General features: G+C 37.1%; 2 protein-coding genes and 2 non-coding genes across 4 annotated transcripts; 3 read left to right on the forward strand and 1 right to left on the reverse strand.

Moving 5' to 3' along the window:
- The first annotated feature begins 936 nt into the window (after positions 1 to 936).
- On the forward strand, positions 937 to 3,016 carry LOC126755218 (saccharopine dehydrogenase-like oxidoreductase). Its single transcript, XM_050467621.1, has 7 exons — positions 937 to 1,190; positions 1,264 to 1,389; positions 1,559 to 1,793; positions 1,863 to 2,055; positions 2,137 to 2,283; positions 2,354 to 2,692; positions 2,764 to 3,016. The coding sequence occupies exons 1-7, from the start codon at positions 1,071 to 1,073 to the stop codon at positions 2,876 to 2,878; spliced, it is 1,275 nt and encodes a 424-aa protein (XP_050323578.1). The 5' UTR covers positions 937 to 1,070; the 3' UTR covers positions 2,879 to 3,016.
- A 685-nt stretch (positions 3,017 to 3,701) lies between these two features.
- LOC126755225 (saccharopine dehydrogenase-like oxidoreductase) lies at positions 3,702 to 6,697 on the forward strand. The gene is made up of 7 exons (XM_050467633.1): positions 3,702 to 3,924; positions 4,017 to 4,142; positions 4,203 to 4,437; positions 4,562 to 4,754; positions 5,815 to 5,961; positions 6,040 to 6,378; positions 6,450 to 6,697. The coding sequence occupies exons 1-7, from the start codon at positions 3,805 to 3,807 to the stop codon at positions 6,559 to 6,561; spliced, it is 1,272 nt and encodes a 423-aa protein (XP_050323590.1). The 5' UTR covers positions 3,702 to 3,804; the 3' UTR covers positions 6,562 to 6,697.
- On the reverse strand, positions 5,449 to 5,521 carry Trnaa-agc (transfer RNA alanine (anticodon AGC)). The gene has a single exon. It is a non-coding gene; the product is annotated as a tRNA-Ala (tRNA).
- Positions 6,698 to 10,012: 3,315 nt separating the features above from the next.
- Trnaa-agc (transfer RNA alanine (anticodon AGC)) lies at positions 10,013 to 10,085 on the forward strand. The gene has a single exon. It is a non-coding gene; the product is annotated as a tRNA-Ala (tRNA).
- Positions 10,086 to 21,349: the final 11,264 nt, after the last annotated feature.

Genomic DNA, 21,349 nt, shown 5'->3' on the forward strand with positions numbered 1-21,349 from the left:
AATAGATTATATTGTTAAAAGCGCATCATTAGATCGCATTGCAAAGCACAGTGCATTTGCATTCATTGATATATGTATGTATGTGTGTGTGTGAATCTTTGCTATACTCAACACTGCAAAAATATTGATAAAGCGCTGGCGCTCTCTTACACACAAATGGCTGTGAGAGTGTTGCCATATTCGTCGAACGTGTAAACCAGCAATGATGTGTGGAAATAATGTCGGCAAAGTTACTAATATCAGTTTGGTTGTAGAAGACATACCGCTTTGAATAAAGAACGAGTAAGAACTAATGAAATCGCTCGTTGGCGTCGTTTGCTCTTTTTCCCTATAGTTGCATTTTTTTAAACAAATTTTAGTGAAAACATATCGAAGTAAATTTTATACTAAGTATCCTCGAAAACTATTGGCAATTATAATACAAAAAATGGAGGCAGACGAGCGCTCAAAATTCTATATTGAATGCTTTTTTGAAGGAGCTTCAAATACCGGAGATACTGGCTCTAATACTATAAAGGGTTTTAAGTCGTATTTTGTCTCAGAAAAATAATTTTCTTCGAAGTATTTTTAAATGTAAGTAACTGAAGTCCTAAATTGAAAATATATCTCAGCTTAGGTTAGGATTGATCGAAGATCGCACATGGACTGGTATATGTAGTACTTTGTGAAGCTATATAAAAGAAAAACTCCAGTGTTCGAACTTATAAATTACATCTTAGCTTGAATAGAACATAAAAATAGTATTAATATTCCGGCTGATTAGCAATTCCTGCTTTATCAATGAGGTGTCTTCAAAAAGGCCGCAAAATAAGCCACCAAAGGTAGTTAACGAGTGGCAGCACACATGCATCTTCATTCTCTGAGCATAATTGACTGATAAAGAGTATATATTGCACACATTATCTAGGCGTGGGTTAACCTTGACTAACAATTAGCGACATCTTCCAAAGGCATCAGCGCTTCTGCCTTTGCGAGTTCAGTAATTGCGAGACATTTAGCGCGTTCACATTTTCGAATATTAACGGCAAAGTATACAGTCCTTCAAATTGCTAAAATAACATTTCAACAATATGAGTACTAAATTGGATGTAATCATATTCGGTGCAACCGGTTTTACCGGAAAAATTGTGGTCGAAAAGGCGGTGGAAGTGTTGCAAGGACTCACGTGGGGAATTGCCGGTCGGAATTTGGTAAAACAAAACACTTATACATATAACGGTACCGCTGTAATTACAATACTAAACGGTAATATACACTTTATAGAGCAAATTGGAGAACGTATTGAGTACGGTGGGTAAAAAAGTTGACAAGGATCTCTCGCTTGTACCAATCACTATAGCGGATGTTGAAGATGAAAAGTCCATTAAAGAGATGGCAAACAAGTGCAAGGTGATTATAAGTGCTTTACTCATTACTAACCACAAAGTTTACCGCAAAAACCGGTGTGTTTGTTGTTATACCAATCTATCCGTGTAGTGCTAAAAAATTAGAGTAAATACTGTTAAAGAATCGATAATACTTCAAATTAAATATTTATTATATTATTCTACTTTGTAAGGTCGTTGTGAACTGCTGTGGTCCCTATCGTTTGTATGGTGAAGTAGTGGTGAAGGCATGCATTGAAGCCGGCACGCATCATGTGGACATTAGCGGTGAGGCGCAGTTTATCGAAGGCATGATGGTGAAATATCAAGATTTGGCTAAAGAGAAACACGCCTATATAATCTCGGCCTGCGGATTTGATAGTATACCCGGAGAAATGGGTGTCGCATTTGCCGAACGCAATTTTCCAGGTACATATAGACACATAAGTTTAATATTTCTCAATTACAAGCAATTCCTTTTTAATAAACCCATTTTAGGCACCGTGAACTCCATCGAATCCTACTGGGAGAATACGGTCGATCTCAAAGATAAAAACTGTAAAACTTTGGTACATGGCGGTACTTGGGAGAGCGTTATTCACGTTTTAAGTCATGTCGACGAACTTATTGCACTAAGAGGGCAGTTGACGCCCAAAGATCTGCCCCGCTTGGAACCGGAATTGAAAGTGCGGTAAGAACGCGATCACTTCACTTACATTGTGATATGGAAATAATGTTATTAATAACTATTTTATCATGTTTCTACCCATAGCGCTTACCCACACAGGGTGCCTACGCTGAAAAGTTACTTTGTACCCATTCATACTGGCGATCGCGACCTTGTTGTGCAGACACAAAATTTCCTGTTTGAAAACGAGAAAAAGCGCCCCATACAATACGAGAATTATATTGGTTATAAGTAGGTTTCTCCGCTGAACATTTAAGCGCAGTCATAATATTTAAAGCTTCGTTTTTTTGTTCTTTTATAGATCACTATTGTACGCCGTCTTTGTGCCCTGGTTGTTATCATTAGTCACACTGTTTGCTCAATACAGTTGGACGCGCAAAGTGCTAATGATGTTTCCGAAAGTTTTCACTTTGGGCATTTTAACCGAAGAGGGACCCACTGAGGACAATATGGAGGGACACTCCTGTGAAATGGTGTTCAAGACCACCGGCTGGACCAAAGATCAATCGCTGAATGAGCCACCTAAACAGCAATTATGGACACGTCTTTCTGCGCGCAATCCCTTCTATGCCATGACTGCTGTGGCACTATTGGTCTCGGCGAAGATAATTTTGCTGGAGAAAGACAAGCTGCCGGGAAGGTATGGCACTAGTGATATTAATATTTTTATTTATTTATTGCTTAACTTTTTAAAATGTAAATTTCTTTTAGTGGCGGCGTGATTTCACCTGGCTATGCATTCCCCAAAACAAGTCTGATCGAGGAGCTACAGAAATACAAATATGGCATAAAGTTCGAGGTACTGAAACTGGAGAGCATACAATAGAAATTACATCTATGATTTTTTCTACTATTAAAATATGCATTTTACTACATACATACATACATACACATATGTATGCAGACTTACGTAAGTAATGTACTATTTATGTGAGTAAATAAACTTTTTTTTTCATAAAATGTGTGAATGCAGTTTCATTGTTATTAAAAACATGGGATCACATACTTACGAGTATGAGTCAATGATAGAATGAGAGTGAGCGCATTGACAAGTTATGTAATTAACTTACTCTGAGCTGCATTGAATTTAATTACTGGTTACATACGTGGGTTAAGCAAAAAGTAACGAGACGTGGCTAACATAAAATGAGTGTTCAATATTTTGCTAATATTTTTTTTTATCTAGCGATTAATTAAGATTAGTGTTGCAAGTAATGCATTAAAAAATAATTGAATTGACATTTGAATTTTTTTTTTCACTTTGTAGTACCAAATATAATTTTAAACATCTAATCTTAAATCTTCTTATTAAAAAATTATTTAAAAAAACTTAATTCTTAACCAAAATTTTTGAATTAAGAAATTAGCAACTCTGTGCAAAATCAAGCACTAATATAAAAAAGTAATAATTTTTTATATTCGTAAATCGAAAAAAAAAATCGAAAAAGATCTTTAAAAATACTTCAGTGACGGAAAGCTATATATTATTAGATAATGATTCATTGATATAAATTTATTCTGTCCACATTGGAGTAATTTAGGACCTACCCTCGTATATACTAAAAAAAAACGCCTTGTAATGCTGTTTAAAAGCACATGACCTTGATCACACCAAAACCAACCAGTCATTCAACAACAAATCGATGAGAATAAAATGTTTAGTCGCTTGACAGCTTTCGAGGCATCAGCAAAACTCGCAAGATAACTTAGAACTTTTGTTTAACTGGAAAGCGAGAAGCAGTCAAAGTGAAAATGCCTGTGAAATTAGACGCAATTATTTTTGGCGCAACCGGCTTTACTGGCCAAATTGCGGTGGAAAAGGCACCAGAAGTGCTGCAGGGTCTCACTTGGGGTGTGGCAGGTCGTAATAAGGTGCGTAACTCAAATTGTTGCTTTAATTAAACTTAAGCTTACTTACATATGTGTGATATGTCTGTATGTATGTATGTACATATGTTATATAGAGCAAGCTGGAGAATGTGCTGAGCACTGCGGGTCAGAAAATTGGCAAAGATCTCAGCGCCGTGCCGATTATATTGGCCGATGTGGACGATCGCCCATCGATCGAGGCGATGGCAGCAAAATGCAAGGTTTTTACGAAACTTTAAGCATAGTAACTTTATTTAGTTTGTAATTTTGATTTTAACAAGGTCGTTATCAATTGTTGTGGCCCATATCGTTTCTACGGCGAAGTGGTTGTGAAGGCCTGCATTGAAGCCGGCACTCATCATGTGGATATTAGCGGAGAGCCACAATATATCAAGGGCATGCGTTTGAAGTATCATGACTTGGCGCAAAAGCAGCACACTTATGTAATATCCACTTGCGCTTTTGATAGTATACCTGCTGAAATGGGTGTAGTGCATGCAGAAAAAAATTTCCCAGGTTCAAACTTTTGATTTTATTCAAATTTTCATTGTTTGTTTGTAACCAAAATCGGCCTTCTCATTTCCACCTGTTTTTATGCGCTTATCTCAATGTATGTATGTAATTACTCACCAATACTTAGGTACTGTGAACACATGCGAATTGTTTTGGGAGAACATACTCGATTATCGCGACAAAAGCTCTAAGGCTGTGCTACATGCCGGCACTTGGGAGAGCGCCGTGCATGCATTTGCTAATTCCGGTGAAGTGAAAACATTGAAGCGTCTACTGGAGACGGAGAAGTTGCCAGATTTACGGCCAAAGCTCAAGTACTGGTAAGTAGACTTGCGTCTCTCACAGTTCACATTCATTAGGGATTAGTTGTATATGGTATATAGTAGTATATAGTGTATATATACTCATAGTTTGTAAATTTTCTTCTCTCACTGGCCTTATATGCCTCACATTTATACTTTGAAATAAACTGAAATGATTATCGAAATCAGACAGTGTTGAGTAAAATTTTGGAAAATTATGTAAAAAAAAATTTTTTTTCGATACTAGGAAATTGTGTGATTCGTTATATGTGACCTGGTCTACGGAAAGGGGGCTTATGTGTCAAAAAACTTTTTAGTTGATTCGGATTCGGAAACGAGTTGTTTATTTTTAACAGCTGTTTCCCAGAAAACTAGTTTAAATGATTTACTGGTTTCTTTAATTTTTATTATTTAAATATATTCAAATATTTTTAAAATGTATGTCATGAAATTATTCGTGGCGAAAATACTATTAAAAAGTTAGAAAAAAATAAAAAAGCTCTTTGTGGATACTATAAAAGAGTATAAGCTCAAAAAAAAATATAAATAAATTACTAAAAATATTTAAAAAATAAATAAATAAAAAAAAAATTTATAAAAAAAAAATTAACAAAAAAAATAAATAAAAAATTAAATGAAAAAAAGTAAATAAAAAAATAAATATAAAAATTAATTAAAAAAATTAAAAAAAAAAATAATAAAAATAAATCCTTGGAGATGCGGGGCATCGATCCCCGTACCTCTCACATGCTAAGCGAGCGCTCTACCATCTGAGCTACATCCCCTCCGCAGTCGCTGCGGCCAATATTGCGATTCAAATAGATTAGCGTTAAAAAATCTTCACTCACCAAAATTACTTTTTCAATATTTTAGCAGAACAGAACGAAATTACTACCGTTGCTTTCTGTTAAAATTGTAATTTAATATAAATAGTCATATCCGTTTCTGTAAGTTGCCTTTCTTAATACTTAGTATTGCATTTAATTTTAGTTTTTGAAATTGCTTATTAAGTATTTATTTTCTCTTAAATAATTCCACTTCCGTCATGAATACCCATCACTGCTGATATTTCTTACAGGCCATTCGCGCGCAAAGTTGAATTTCTCGATCGATATTTCTTCCCCATACACGCCGCTGATCGTGATATCGTGATGGATACTCAGCGCCTGCGCTATCTGAATGAAAATAAGCGCCCAATACAGTTCGAAAATTATATTGGTTTCCGGTGAGTCGCCCACTTTTCACTCACTTCTCATTATTGTATGAATTATTATTACATTTATTGCATTTTTTATGCTTCTAGCTCCCTATGGACGACCATTTTGACACAAATGTTGTTAATATTCACCGTTATAATGGCGCAAATTCCCGGTTTACGTCAAATACTATTAAAAAATCCGAAATTCTTCACCAGAGGTCTTATGTCACACGAGGGCCCCGTCGAGGTAAATCGTGCTGCACAACGCTTTCAAATGACATTCCGCACTAGAGGCTGGACCGAAGGTCAGCGATTGACTGAGGAGCCGAAACAAGAGCTTTTGACGCGACTCTCAAGTTTCGATCCGTTTTATGGCATGACATGTTTGTCGGTCTTGGCTACAGCCAAAATTGTACTCAAGGAGCACGATAAAATGCCAAACGAGTAAGTGTTTGCTGAATAAAATTATTTTAGTGTTAAATTTTGCATGAAAATTAACTGAAATTCATCTGCAGTGGTGGTGTCATTCCGCCCGGTTATGCCTTTGCCAACACAAGTCTCATTGAAGAGTTGGGTCGCCAGAAGAATGGCTTGAAATTCGAAGTATTGAAGTTGGAACAACAATGATTTTATAAAGCGGATATTTGCACTTAACTTGGGTTTTGGAAGTTATATATTTTCTTGTAATATTTTTAAATCTGTTTGAAACATACTTTTTGCAACAAAAATGCTCTAATAAAAATTGTATATTTGCCACAATCAATTATTCAAATTAAATGTTGTTCGCACTGCAATTATATCGCTGTCAGGGTATGGCGCCAACGCCGATAAATCATGTGACGGTGTGACTATTTAGTCGACTTACACCACCTCTCGACTTATTGGCAATTTACATGCATTAAAATGTACAACAACACACATACATATTCACATGTATTGCATTTCATTGGCATTACTACACTGCTAATGGCTAATCTTTCACCCTACCGCCGGCCATCGCCCATTAGCGATGTGGCCCAGCGGCCACTTGTCACAATGTCAAATGGCAGCATTGATTTATTCCAGCTGATTGGCGATAGAATGTGTGCGCCGTCGTCTGGTACTCATACACGTTCAGAAAAGCGCGCTGGCTCCAAGTCGCTTGCCATTTTTTTGTTGCTTTGAAATATGCGACGATCCCAACGTGGCCCCATGGTCGATCCATATTGGTTTATCTACAGCGTTGACACTTTGCCACTGATCGCTGACTCCACAGCCCAACTGGTAGGCGGTTACACTTACACACATACTTTTGTGTTAATATATGTTATTTATCTTGCGCGCTTTTCAGCTAAATAAATTGCTTTTTAATTAATTATGAATAATTGTTTGAGACTTAAAGCGTCGGAAATTTATTCGCCGTTCGTTTGCGTGCATTTTGACAAATCAGTTTATTGAAATCTACAGAAATGATTTAATGACTTTAATAATTAAAATGTACACCTTTCATTTAGTTGCTTGTGTTTAGGATCATAAAGTCCAAATAAGTGACAAAAACTGCTTAGCTGACGTCCCCGCCAATGGTTACTGTATACTGCTTGCTACCAAGGTTCTCCAGCTGGTGCTTCATAGGAGAGTTTAAGCGAGTAATGCTGTCACACGGAGTCCATTGTTCAAACTGACTGCTTACTTTTCCATGATCGTATGTTGAGTGTTATTAGTTCTATAGATTAGAGTTATTATGTTATGTTATGTTATTAGTTCTATAGATCCATTGTTCGAATGAATCGAGTCTTTTCACAGGGATGCTACAAAAGTAGACCGATAGGGACAGCAAACGACGCCATATTAGTCTCTCACACGTCATTCTCAAACGTTGGGCATCTCTGTGACGTCGTTGTGGCGAATTTTGCGAAAAGATCTTGGCCTACATTTTTACAATATGAACTTGACGGTAGAACTGAAGCCGCTTGGCCACCAGAAGCGTCGTATGTTCGTGAATTTTGCTGAGTAACAACTTGTAAATAATTTCAATTTAAAAAAATCCTTTCAGAGGGATATCGTATTATGAAAAAGATAGATTTTTTCAAATTCCTATATGCGAATACCGCCTTAAAGCTTTAATACTCTTTGCTTTCTTGAAAAAATATATAATTTGTTTAAACTTGTAGACTAGAAAAGGAATTTCGCTAATTTTTTGCTACAATTTTAAGGCTGAAAGAATGAAGGGCTAATTGTTAAAGTTGCTGAAATTTGTGTGAAATACTTGCAGGGCAATTTTTCTTTATTTTTTCATATATTACTGTGTTCAAAAAGTAGTGTGAATTTGTTAATAAAATGGAAATTCTTTATTTATTTTTCCAAATCAATTTTCTGTCTTTCAAAATAATCGCCGTCCGACAAAAACCATTTTTGCTAACGCCTTTTCCAGTTCTTGATACAGTCGGATTAGACCTTTTCCGGTAAATTCCTTAATATCTTTCGACGATTCCTTTTTTATCTCCTTAAAACTTAACAAAACAACTCTCGAACTGGCCTCTTTAGTATGCTGAATAACCATAGGTCGCACGTAGCCAATTCAGGCGTTTACAGTGGTTGCAGAATGATATGAGCCCAGTTTTTGGCAAAACTGACACGAAGAACCAATGTAGTATGACATGGTGCATTATCGTAATTTTGGTATCAATTGGGATTTGACGCGTTTCAGGCATAAAACATTTTGCAAAATGGTTTGCGCTGAGCCAAGTGATATTCCAACATTATTTACGAGGTCTCTAATTGTCAACCGACGTTTTTTCAACGTCAAATCTTTAATTTTTGGACGTGGCCTTCTTCGCCAGAGGCTGATGGATCGCCTGTAACACGCTCTCGGGCCGCTATGCACTTCTTGTATCACTTATAAAAGTTTTTTTCGTGTCATAGTTCATAGTAATCATCAGAGGTTTTCGCTACATTTTCAACACGTCCACACAAAAATATTCGTTCCGCAAACAAAATTTGATGCAAGTTCTTTGCTGAAGAAGATCAACCATTGTAAAAATCGAAAAGTCCACTAAAACACATGTATCTCGGAGATAATAAAAACCTTCTGCGCTTGGCAAATGTTATGGACAACATCCAGTGTGTTTAACGTGGGTACCTGCTGACGACAGCCTTACTCCTCGGCGCTCAAAAGCATAGCGGATCAAAAAAATGCGTTGATCAGCGCCCTGAGAATGCTAAGCATTTGCAGTACCAATTGGCAGTGTGGCATGGACACACTAACCACCTTGGTAGGGTTTGAGACCCATCTAAAACCTCGGCCGTGCTTTGGGTCCGGCACCCGGTTGCAATGCAACTCCACATTCAACTGACAACTGGCATTTGGGTTTTAACCACAACCACCACGAATGTACACAAAGGGCCAAACCCAATGAGCAGATTGGAGTTACCTTCAAGGGCTACTGCTCCCCGTGGTACCAGAATTAAGTCTCCGGTCAGACCTCGTAGCCGAAGCTACTACCAGTTGAGCTTCCATACAGCTCTGGACTGGTAGCCAGGATATTAGTCGCCTCTTACGATAGGCATGCCTTACCACGGGTATATTCAGTTTCCCTCCCGAACCCAAAGGGGGTCCCCCTACCCGCAGGGGGAAATGTTATGGACAGTCCTATTAACCTAGAAAAAAAGTGTATGTACCTGCCTTTTTTATCACAGTAGTATATACAATGTATATTATACATACATACATATGTTCTTATGAGTACTATATACATACATTTTTTTATTTTTTTTTTAAATATTTCCGAATATTTGCGAAATTACTATAATTGTGCTTTTTTACAGCCAAAAAATAATATTGGAAAGCTTTTCATTAATATATTTTGGTTGAAAGCTTCTATTTTTGCCGAACCACCTCGTATACTGTGGTATGTACGCGAACACATAGTATAATACATATTTATGTCAATCACCAATATACTAAATAAGTACATACATCCATATATATGGACAATTTTAGCTATATTTTGGCTGAGAAAAAAAAACACTGTCGATAAAGCAGTGCGCACGATAGTTCGCTGGCATAAATGTTAGCTGTAATGGCGCCATAACGGTACTTGGGGATGTAGCTCAGATGGTAGAGCGCTCGCTTAGCATGTGAGAGGTACGGGGATCGATGCCCCGCATCTCCAAACAAATCTTTATTTTTATAAAATTAAATTAAAACACACTTATTATACGACGTTTGATCACTATAACAACAACAAAATGTCGTGCTCATGTGATTTTATGGTTAATTTTAATCCAATTATTGCTTGAATAAACAATTTGTTGCTCATGATATACAAAAATACAAAACTTACCGCAATTTCAAGACCACTAAAAGACTAAATGTCGATTTTTTTTAATTTAAACTTTTAATTAGTATTTGAGTCAAGTATACTTTGGTAGTCGATTATATGACTAAAACAACAACATTTGGATGAGTGTTTACTTTACATAACACGCGACTCTGCTGTATCTAGACTTCTGTTGGTCAGCATAGTACTTAAGTAATTGAATTCATATTAGCCTTGATTTTAGCACCTCATTGCTCATGAATAGTTCCCATTGTTTGCTGAGATAATGTTGCAAAGCAAATAGAATACTTTGAAATGAACTCAATCATAAAGTTTTAAAAGGTTCAAAATTTGTATGGCAAATTTACTTAGACTGAACTACAAGTTCATATCAGTCAAGTATGACGTGTGAATTCTAAATGCCAACATCTCACCGAAATGTGACACTCTGTGCAAATCGGTTTATTAGGCCAATCCGTGTATATACAAAATGTATGTATGTAAATATGTGCAAATATTTGTGTACTAATATACTTAATATAGATCAAATTCGAATACAATCATGATTTCTACATGAACTTTAAATGGCGTTAAGGCTCCAATTGAGATGCCGTCGATATGTTATATTACTGTGGGCAAAAAATAGTGAGACTTTTTTATTTAAATTTCGCGCGAAAAGCAATTCGTCGAAATAATTATTTTTAGCTTGGTATGACTGTCAGTGACAGCTATGCCAAATGTCACATCAAAACAATAATTAGTATTTAATATACGCTTGTCTTTCTGAAGTATATAAAGTGCATTTGGCGATTTTTACGATGAGTGAAATTATTCAACAGAGAAGTTCCATTAAATTTTGTGTGAGGAATCACATTTATGGTGCCGAAACGTTCATAATGTTGGAAGAGGCCTTTGGTGAAAATTGTTTGTCGCGAGCAAGTGTTTCGGCTCGATACAAATTATTCACAGAGGGTCAATAATGGGTTGACGGCGAACCACGAACAGGATTTTCTCAACATCAACTGATGACCAACACGTCAATAAAATAAAAGAATTGCCGCTTGAAAATCGATGTTTGATAGTCAGAGATCTTACTATTATCGTTGGAATATAGTGGTGTTCAGTGAAAACCATTTTTAAAAATAATTTGGGCCTAAGGAAAGTGAAAGCAGGATTGGTTCCAAAATTAATCAATTTTTTTGAAAAACAGCGTCACGTCAAAGTTCGTAAAACAATGTCTTCCGACTACCAGGATGTCATGAAACGTAGTATTTATTACTCGCGATGAGTCTTGGATCTATGCTTACGACCCGGAAACGGTCAATTGAGCGTATATCTTGGCAAAGGTGAGCCAAAGTCAAAAACTCACGTCAAAGCAGGTCAAAAATTATGGTTATGTTGACAATTTTCTTCGATTGTCGAGGTGTGGTGCACACCGTTTTCTTTCCGACCGGAAAAATTGTCAGCAATTAATACTATTTGAGTGTTATGCGTCGTTTGCGCGAGACTCTATTCGTAAAAAGAGGTTTTTGCAACACGATAATGCATCGTCGCATGCTGCATTGATTCTTCGTGAGTTTTTCGCCAAATTTTCATCTAAGATCGTGCCGCAACCACTGTATTCTTGTGCAAGAACTGAAGCCGCTCGACCTTCCCAAGCGATATCGGTTCGCTCTATGAACTCTTGAAAAGTTCCAAGAAGATCCGACGTTTTCGAGCAAAATTTTATTCGTTCAGGGCTATGAGGACCACTTCTGCCTCAATGGGCGCAAAAACAGGCAAGGTTGGCGCATTTGAGACGAAGAGAAACTTGAAGGGATTCAAGTCTGGCCGGTAGAATCATCGGTCCATATTTATTCAAAAATGAAAAAAAAAAACACCGGTAAAACACTTCGAATCAATAGTTTTCACAGTTACCTACTAAAAATGGTACTCAAATAGGCGTTGTGGCAAACATACATACTTATTTAGTTGCATATACTTGTAGATACATATATTTTTCAGTCTTGCAACAAAATTTTCATGCAATTTTTTCACATAAACGTTTGAATGTAGCTGATATCCACGCCACAAGCGTTGGCTTTGCAGCTGCGTAGAAACTGTTGATTCTCTTAGACATTGGATGCAAATTGCTGCGAGATTTGTTGCTGTAGCCAATATTTGATTGCACGTATGTATGAAAACATATTTATCGGAGTTTTACCGATTTGTTAATTTGCTCGTTTCTGCTGTTGCAACACCAAATAATATTTGTTCTCAAATGTTGGTGGCAGTCAAACAAACAACTTCATTTAATGCAACACTGCAGCCATATACATAAATGAGTAAGGGCATACATACATACAAACATAGTTATGAAAGAATGAAATGAAGACACACACAAAGAGGCAGTAGCACAACCACAACTATCCTTCTTGCAAATTGAATTATGGCATTAGTACATAACTTATACACCTATTATCTAAAAACAATATGAAAAAAAAATAATTTTGCTGAAAGTCTTTAAGTGTGAGAATACTTGATTTCTAAGCATTAACTCGCCCAGCAGCTCTAAGAGTTCTCTGCCCCGAAGTTGTATATAGACATATGTGCAGAAATAAATTCACTTGTGGAACACCACTCGGCTTTGTTTAGTGTTCATTCGCTGCTCATTTCGTACGCCATGTTTTCATTTGTTTTTCTTTTACTCGCATTTTCTTTTGCTTGCCACATAATCCAGCATTTGTAAATTATAAATAGAAAAGATCGCAACCGTTTGCAGTGCAATCAAATGTTCGAAGTTTTTATTATGGCCATCCACGGCGATTTGTCAATATTTGTGGCTAAATTCCAACTGTTGATTAATTATAACCGGATAGAGTTCCATAATTGCCTTGTCTGCGTTGGTGCCCTGCAGGAAATTTTTCTTTGTTCTTCATCTATATTTCTCTAAAATTTAAGTTTATAACTTCTGTGCTTGTGATATATAGGCGAAACTTTATTATTAGCTAGGATTCGAGCTCTTACTCAAATCTTTTTCTTCTTAATTGGCGTAGACACCGCTTACGCGATTATAGCCGAGTTAACAACAGCGCGCCAGTCGTTTCTTCTTTTCGTTACGTGGCGCCAATTGGATATTCCAAGCGTAGCCAGGCCCTTCTCCACCTGGTCCTTCCAACGGAGTGGAGGTCTTCCTCTTCCTCTGCGTCGAATACTTTCAGAGCTGGAATATTTTCGTCCATCCGGACAACATGACCTAGCCAGCGTAGCCGCTGTCTTTTAATTCGCTGAACTATGTCAATGTCGTCGTATCGTCTTACTCAAATACTGACGTGAAATTACGTTAGCGTTATGCAAGAAGTGTGCTCACATGGACAGTAGAGATTATTGACCAAACCTCTATAAAAACCAGTCAGATCGTTCGCGCTTTGAGTCCGACTTGATCTCAAAGGTCTTGTTTGGTTGGTTACAACAGCTGAACGATTGTACTTAAGAAGCTTGTTCTTAAAAGCATTTTGAGTCTTGATTTATTTCATATTCGAAATTTCGATTGCATTAATCAAAATCCAGCGTTTTTTGCAGATGTTTATGGATAGAAATAGGCAAGATATCTTTATGGCAGCTAAGAATTTTAAGTAGGTAGACACAATGGTTGAAGTCTGATTGATCATGAGATTATCCACTAATATATAGACTTGTGCAAGTTTATACTCAGGTTCAGCTAGTCTAATACTGACTTATCTCATTAAAACCAAGCTCTAAAACCAAGGAGAAAGATCAGTGACTCCAGTCAAGAGATCGCTAATAACGATACACAATGAAACTTCCAAAAGGATTGAAAGATGGATCAGGTTAGGATATAAAATACCTTAAAGACAAGCAAGATCGCCAAGACCAAGCCCAAGGGCACAGAAGAAAAACGCATGCGGTATCAAAAGAATCTCTGTAGGACAGATATTGTCCTCGACACAGGTCACAACTTACTGCCATCATATGCAAGTATTATGCATTATGCATTATTAAAAACGACTCATGCAAAAAGTGCTGGGAAGTAGGCATAAGAGAGACGCTAGAACATCGTCCCAGCTTCTGTCCGACAGGATCGAGAACTCAGCCTCGCAGTGCAATGGAACTAGATGAAGTACCCTATCAGAAATAAATATCAAGTCGCTCTTAAAGTAAGCATAAAAAGCATGAAAAAAAAACTCATATTAAACTGATTCTCCATCTGGCAATGTAGAACTAGGTATGGCTTGATAGTCAGCCAATCAAAACTTAACTTCTGGTTCTTAAAACTTAATTTCCTAACAACGGGACAATCGATCAAAAGATTATAGAACGATTAGGCTTTGGTCTTTTTAGTAATTCCTAGAGTTAATATCGAATCCAACGATATTTGTTTCCTATGGATATGGACCACAATAACAAGCTTCAACTGTTAAGATTACTAAGAACACTATCTTCTTTTTCTTTATTATTTATTGACGTAGACCATGCTTACGCGGTTACAGCCGAGTTTACGACAGCGCGCCAGTCGTTCTTTCTTTTCGTTTCTTGGCGCCAATTGGAGGTTCTAAGTGTAGCCAGGTCCTTCTACACCTGGTCTTTTCAACGGAGTGGAGGTATTGCTCTTCTTCTGCTACCCCTTGCAGATACTGCGTCAAATACGCTCAGAGCTGGAGTGTTTTCAACCATTGGGACGATAGGACCTAGCCAGTGTAGCCGCTGTCTCTTAATTCGCTGAACTACTATATGTCAATGTCGCCGAATACCTCGTAAAGCTCGGCGTTCCATCGACTGCGGTATTCGCTGCTCCCAATGCGCAAATAACCATAAATCTTCCGCAAAACCTTTCTCTCGAAAACTCGTAACCTCAACTCATCAGATGTTGTCATCGTCCATCGTCCTCTGTACCACATAACAGAACGGGAATAATGAGTGACTTATAGATTTGGTCTTTGTTCGTCGAGAGAGAACTTTACTTCTCGATTGCAGGTAGCGCCTGTTGGCAAGAATTATTCTGCGTTGGATTTCGAGGCTGAGGCTGTTGTTGGTGTTATGCTGGTTCGAAGATAGACGATATTATCTACGACTTCAAAGTTTTGACTGTCAACAGTGACGTGGGAGCCAAGTCGCTAGTGCGACAACTGTTTGTTTGATGACAGGAGATATTTCGTCTTGCCCTCGTTCACTACCAGAGTAATTTGCTTCGCTTTCTTATCCAGTCTGTAGATTACCATCGCTAATATAAACTTTAGTAAAATAACATTTCCAATATTGGAAATATAAGAGCCTTGAGTCCAAGATAATGCCAACTAGCAAATTCTAATCCGGTTTGCGCTAATTTCAATTGCAGCTATTCTATTTTTATTGAAGCCAAATTTTTTCCACAACATGTCTATTCCTGCAACTTGTTACTTGCAGGTAACCGGTTACTTCACTCCGCTTAGGTTACTAATTAGAATAGAAATTTGTTATGTAATCAAATTAGTCAAAAGCTTGTCATTCAGTTGACAGCGATGATGAGTAAAAATAAAACGGCATGTTTGCGAACGGCATTCAACATATTATGACGGCCAATACCAAAGCGAGCTGATGCCAATGCAACCGGCGGCTGACCGTGCGACAGGCGAACAAACACCCAACTGATTAACACGATCAAAACATTGCAGCACTCACCGGTCGCGACGACGACGACGACGGTCACCTCACACTCCGAACTCCCGAACAAGGCGGAGCGACCGTCAAACCAAGTGAAGAACCGGCCTTCGCTGACTTTCATGGCATTCATAAATGGTTATTAAATGTCGGTAGATATACATATGTGTATATGTATGTATGTGTGTATGTGATGTTGTGGCGGAGATGCGCCGCTACGCTGCTGAATTCAATTTACCACATTTCAATCAAAATGAATGTCGGAAATGTCAACGATTCGCTGTGGCTCCTTTGCCAATTGCCATACCGACCATTGCAACAACTATAACTATTCACACAATTCAACGTCCGTTGTTGTTCTTGCTGCTGTTGTTGCCATTCATGCGCTGTAACTATTTTTGAATTGCTTGTAGTGTCATTACTATTATTTGTGTTCATTTGCTTGGCAACAACACATGGGAATGCCGCGCGCATGCGCCACAGCTGCAAGCGCGCTTTCCGCGCGCTCCGATCAGACGCGTCCCTCTCATTTGCGCCCATTCACAAGCCATACTCATTTTATTTATTTAATACTTCGTGCGAGTCGGCATACTTAATTGGATTAGCAACTCCCCAACTGACCGACGCGTTGGGTCCAGCTGCTGCGTCGCGACAACTGCTTCAAGTGCGGCCATCAACATTGCCGTCAGTGGTGTCATCATCAACTGATTTTTTACATAAGTACACTAATATATCCGCCATTATTTACATACATACATATACATTCAAGTGGGTATGCCTTCGTTGGCTCATTCTCAACAAGGAGTGTGTTTGTGTGTGTTCCAGTTGTGTTAGTTGCCACATCTTCGCATTTGATTTCCCTAAACTTGTCGTGTGACTATAATGTTGAAATTTGTACGCGCTTGGCGCGCTGCTTGTTCGCTTGAAGTGTTCTGGACGTGCGGAACGCCTGCACGCTTTCAACTACAAGCATGTGTGGGTACAAGTGTTGGATGTCAACGTCAATCATATTTCTAATTTTGAAGAGTTGACAATTTTTCTAGGGCGTTTGTTTCCGCGCTTATTTTTAAAGCACTTTAGTTGTGAATGCGTTTCTAGGTACTTTCGTTGTCTATAAGTATATGTAAGTGTATATATATCATCTGATCAAATTTGAACCGGACTCATAAAAAACTATAATTTCATGTAAATTAACGCAAATCTTTATTATTGGTTTCAAAATAAGCATCCAAGTTAATGCAAGCAAGCTTAAGCCAATTTTTCACATTCAAGTTATAAGCCTTGGCTGCGATGGCCAGTGCCCTCAGTGTCTTCAGCGAATTTTGCTTTCTTTTCGGTTTCGACTCCTTTTTGGAGCGCCATTCGCCAGATTATTGGATAGTTCCGACGTCGTATTTATAACAGGAATAGGATCGCTACAAAAGTATACCGATTGGGTCAGCAATGGACGCCATATTTTTTAACGCTCTTTGCAAATTTCTCTTTAGTAAGATGAAATGGCAGCACCATGGAAAGATATACAAGGCAAAATTATTAAAGTTTGCTATCGAAATTCGGAGTCAGTGGCCTCAACTTTAAGGGCGCTACATCCAATTTATGCTCGTCATAACCGTCTTGTCAGATCAACAATTGAGCGTCTAGTGGAAAAATTTTTATTCACAGGCACAGTACAAAATGTTCCCGTGCCAGTGAGACAAAGAAGTGCACGCAGTGTCGAGAATATTACTGCCGTTAGCGTTGGGCATCTCTGTGACGTCATTGTCGCGAATTTTGGGAAAAGACCTTGACCTACATCCATACAAGATCAAATTGACGCAAGAACTGAAGCCTCTCGACCACTACAATAGTCGTATGCTCGTAAATTGGTCTGATCAACAACTTCAAAATGATCCGGATTTTTATAGAAAAATAATCTTCAGCGGTGCGGCTCATTTCTGCCTGAATGACTTCGTCAATAAGCAAAATATGCGTTATTGGTCAGGCAAAGCCTTCATGAGTCACCATTGCATCTCGAAACAAGTAAGGAAGGGCGAACATTTTATACTCTCGCATGATAAAGTGATAATCGAGATTTCATTACAAGTCATTTACCTTTTTTCAAATACCGTATTTTTGTAAAGTTTTATTCCGCTATCATCATTGGCTCCAAATGGACATATATACTTGTTATACAGAAAAGGCATCAGATGGAATTCAAAATAGCGTTACATTGGAAGAAGGCGTGGTTGTGAACCGATTTCACCCATATTTCGTACATGTCATCAGGGTGTTAAGAAAATATTATGTACCGAATTTCATTGAAATCGGTGTAGTAGTTCCTGAGATATGGTTTTTGGTCCATAAGTGGGCGAGCGACGCCCATTTTCAATATCGAACGTGAAAAAGCCTGGGTTCAGCGTTCCTTCTGCAATTTCTTCACACAAAAATTTAGTGTTTCTGACGTTTTTTGTTAGTCGGTTAACGCACTTTTATTGATTTTCAACATAACCTTTGTTTGGGAGGTGGGCGTGGTTATTGAAAAATCCTGTTAAAAACACTTTGTGCAATGATGGTTTGGTAGATCATAGCTATAGAAAGTTTCCAAAACATAAAACCAAAAAACTTAGTGTGGGGCGGGGTCATCTATCTGATGCCAAAAAATTTTACGTCCAAATATGCCCCTTCTTAATGCGATCCTTTGTGCCACATTTCATTTTAATATCTTTATTTATGGCTTAGTTATGACACTTTATAGGTTTTCGGTTTCCGCCATTTTGTGGGCGTGGCAGTGGGCCGATTTTGCCCATCTTCGAAATTAACCTTCTTATGGAGCCAAGGAATACGTGTACCAAGTTTCATCATGATATCTCAATTTTTACTCAAGTTACAGCTTGCACGGACGGACGGATGGACAGACGGACGGACAGACGGGCGGACAGACGGACGGACAGACGCACGGACGGACAGACAGACATCCGGATTTCGACTCTACTCGTCACCCTGATCAATTTGGTATATATAACCCTATATCTGACTCTTTTCTTCGTATCCATAATATCCGCCTTTCTCTTATTCTTTTTTTTTTGCTCAACACGTGTACAGCGGCCTCCAAAGGTCTGATGAGTCTTATTTAGAACTTTCTTCAGTGATTAGATATTTACAACTAATTTTTACATATTTCTATAGTATATTCATATGAAAGTATATAGGAATATGGTAAATCACTGCTTACTCATAAAAAGTATTGAATATACCCCGATGGAAATTGAGAGCGCGCGCCGATTGAGAACAGGCAAATCAACTTGAGGCTGAAATGTGGAACTTGAACTTGTGTCAGAATGCGTTCAAAATCAAAAAAAAACCCACACAACAAAGAACAAAAATACTGTGTCGTAATGCAACAACAACAACAACACCATAAATGTTGTTTGGCTAGACGCATTATATGTACGAGAACATTAATCAGGCGCGTGTGTGAATGTATGTAATGGCATGTGCATTGATATGTTGCAACAACGAAAACCGTTAATGGTGCGTCAAAGTGGCAACCTGCTGCCACCACAAAGTGTAACAACAGAAGCTGCACAGCCAGTGGTGTTGAATGTCAACAATTTCATGATCGAAGGCAGATTTCAACGGTGGCACTGGACGTCGCGACATGTTAGCACTAACCGCGAAACCAGAAAATCTAGTAGCGCATTTACCTTTACACTCACACACACACACACACACATACCTATATTTCTGTTACATACATATATGTGTGAGCACTTGACAGTGAAGTTGGTGCAAATGCAAAAGTAAAATCTAAGAAATAATTGTAAATCATAAAATGTACAGGAAACGTACGCACCACAACAACAACTGGATCGGCAGTTGCAAATATGGCAACAACAATAATAACCAACAGTAATAATAAAGCCAACACCTAAAACGGCAATACATCTGAAGCACTGCTCATTAAACCGGGTTGTAGTCGTAAATTCAGTTGGGCGCTGGAGCAGCTCAGCGGCTGGGAGACGTTGTTATCGTACCATGACGACGACGCTCAAAGTCATGGAACGCATAAATGGGAAATGATCGGCGAATTAGGCACAGAGCGGCACAAAATTTGTGTATATTCGAGTGAAATGCTCGCACTATGACTTAGCAGAGCTCTGGTTGGCAAAATGTTATCAAATATTTGATTTCTAATCACAAAAACCTTAATTATAATATTATTATTTTAAATACTATTTTATTGAAATTAATGCCGCCATAGTTATTTTCTTTCATATATTTAAGAATTTCGATAAAAAAAATCGATTATTTGTTGTTTATCGATCATAGGCACCTGCTTCATTCATTTAATTTTTTGTGTTATTTGAAAGAATTTATATAGATGAAAATTAGGTCTAAAGTTATCGATATATTCGATTTAAAAATCGATTATTTTTGTTTATCGATCATAAACTCCTGCTTCATTCATTTAACTTTTTGTGTTAGTTGAGCAAAAGTATATACAGGAAAACTAAGTCCAAATTTATCAATATATTCGATTAAAAAAATCGATTATTTGTTGTTTATCGATCATAGGCACCTGCTCCGTGTATTTATATTTTTGTGTTTTTTGAACATATGTTTGTATATTGAGGAAAATTATGTCTAAAGTTATCGATATGTTCGATTAAAAAATCGATTATTTGTTGTTTATCGATCACAGACACCTGCTTTGTTCATTTGACTTTCTATGTTATTTGAAAAAGGTATATAAAGGAATATTAACGCTAAAGTTATAGATATATCCGATTAATTTTGATCATTCTGTTAAAAATATCGATTATTCATGCTCTTGTCTTTTCTAGATCTAAAATTGAGGAAATTGAGTCCTACGAAATAACGAATAAATAAAATTTGAAGCTTTTCTTCTGGATTAAGAATTTAAACTTAAAATTATTATAATTTTAGAAATAATTTATCGATTTCCAATCATACAATACAAATTTTTAAATATCAACTTAATTTAATATCTAAATAATCGAATCAACTATCTATTAATTATCATAAGATACAAATTTCAAAAAAATTATGACTTGACTTCAAACAAAACTTGAAAATATCGATATAAATTTACCGACAATACCATCGATACCATTTAAAAAATAAATTATCGATTGTTTATTAAAAAATATCAAATTCAAAACAAAAGGCTTTATCTGATATCAAAATCTTTATCGAAATATCGATTACTTGTGATCCATATTAAACATAAAGATAACGTTACAAATATATCGGAAATAATATCAAGATATTCAAGAAATAAATTATCGATTGCTTATCACAAAAATCAAGTTTTAAAATAGCAACTTAATGCTAAGTCTAAATAATCATTTAGATTCGATTCTAAATAATTTCGATAATTTTGAATTTACAATATTTACATATACATATAATGAAATGCAAATTTCAAAATAATACTTCAATATGATATCTAAAATGAAATTGGAATATTAATAAATTGT

The sequence above is a fragment of the Bactrocera neohumeralis genome, chromosome 2, assembly GCF_024586455.1.
Source record: "Bactrocera neohumeralis isolate Rockhampton chromosome 2, APGP_CSIRO_Bneo_wtdbg2-racon-allhic-juicebox.fasta_v2, whole genome shotgun sequence".
Classification (NCBI taxonomy): Eukaryota; Metazoa; Arthropoda; class Insecta; order Diptera; family Tephritidae; genus Bactrocera; species Bactrocera neohumeralis.

What these genes read in the sequence shown, in the direction of transcription:
- LOC126755218 (XM_050467621.1), top strand. Translation starts at nt 1,071, where the DNA reads ATGAGTACTAAATTGGATGTAATCATATTCGGTGCAACCGGTTTTACC. An exon ending in GAATTGCCGGTCGGAATTTG is followed by an intron (nt 1,191 to 1,263) that starts GTAAAACAAAAC and finishes TACACTTTATAG; the next exon opens with AGCAAATTGGAGAACGTATT. An exon ending in GAACCGGAATTGAAAGTGCG is followed by an intron (nt 2,056 to 2,136) that starts GTAAGAACGCGA and finishes TTCTACCCATAG; the next exon opens with CGCTTACCCACACAGGGTGC.
- LOC126755225 (XM_050467633.1), top strand. Translation starts at nt 3,805, where the DNA reads ATGCCTGTGAAATTAGACGCAATTATTTTTGGCGCAACCGGCTTTACT. An exon ending in CGGCCAAAGCTCAAGTACTG is followed by an intron (nt 4,755 to 5,814) that starts GTAAGTAGACTT and finishes TATTTCTTACAG; the next exon opens with GCCATTCGCGCGCAAAGTTG. An exon ending in GAAAATTATATTGGTTTCCG is followed by an intron (nt 5,962 to 6,039) that starts GTGAGTCGCCCA and finishes TTATGCTTCTAG; the next exon opens with CTCCCTATGGACGACCATTT.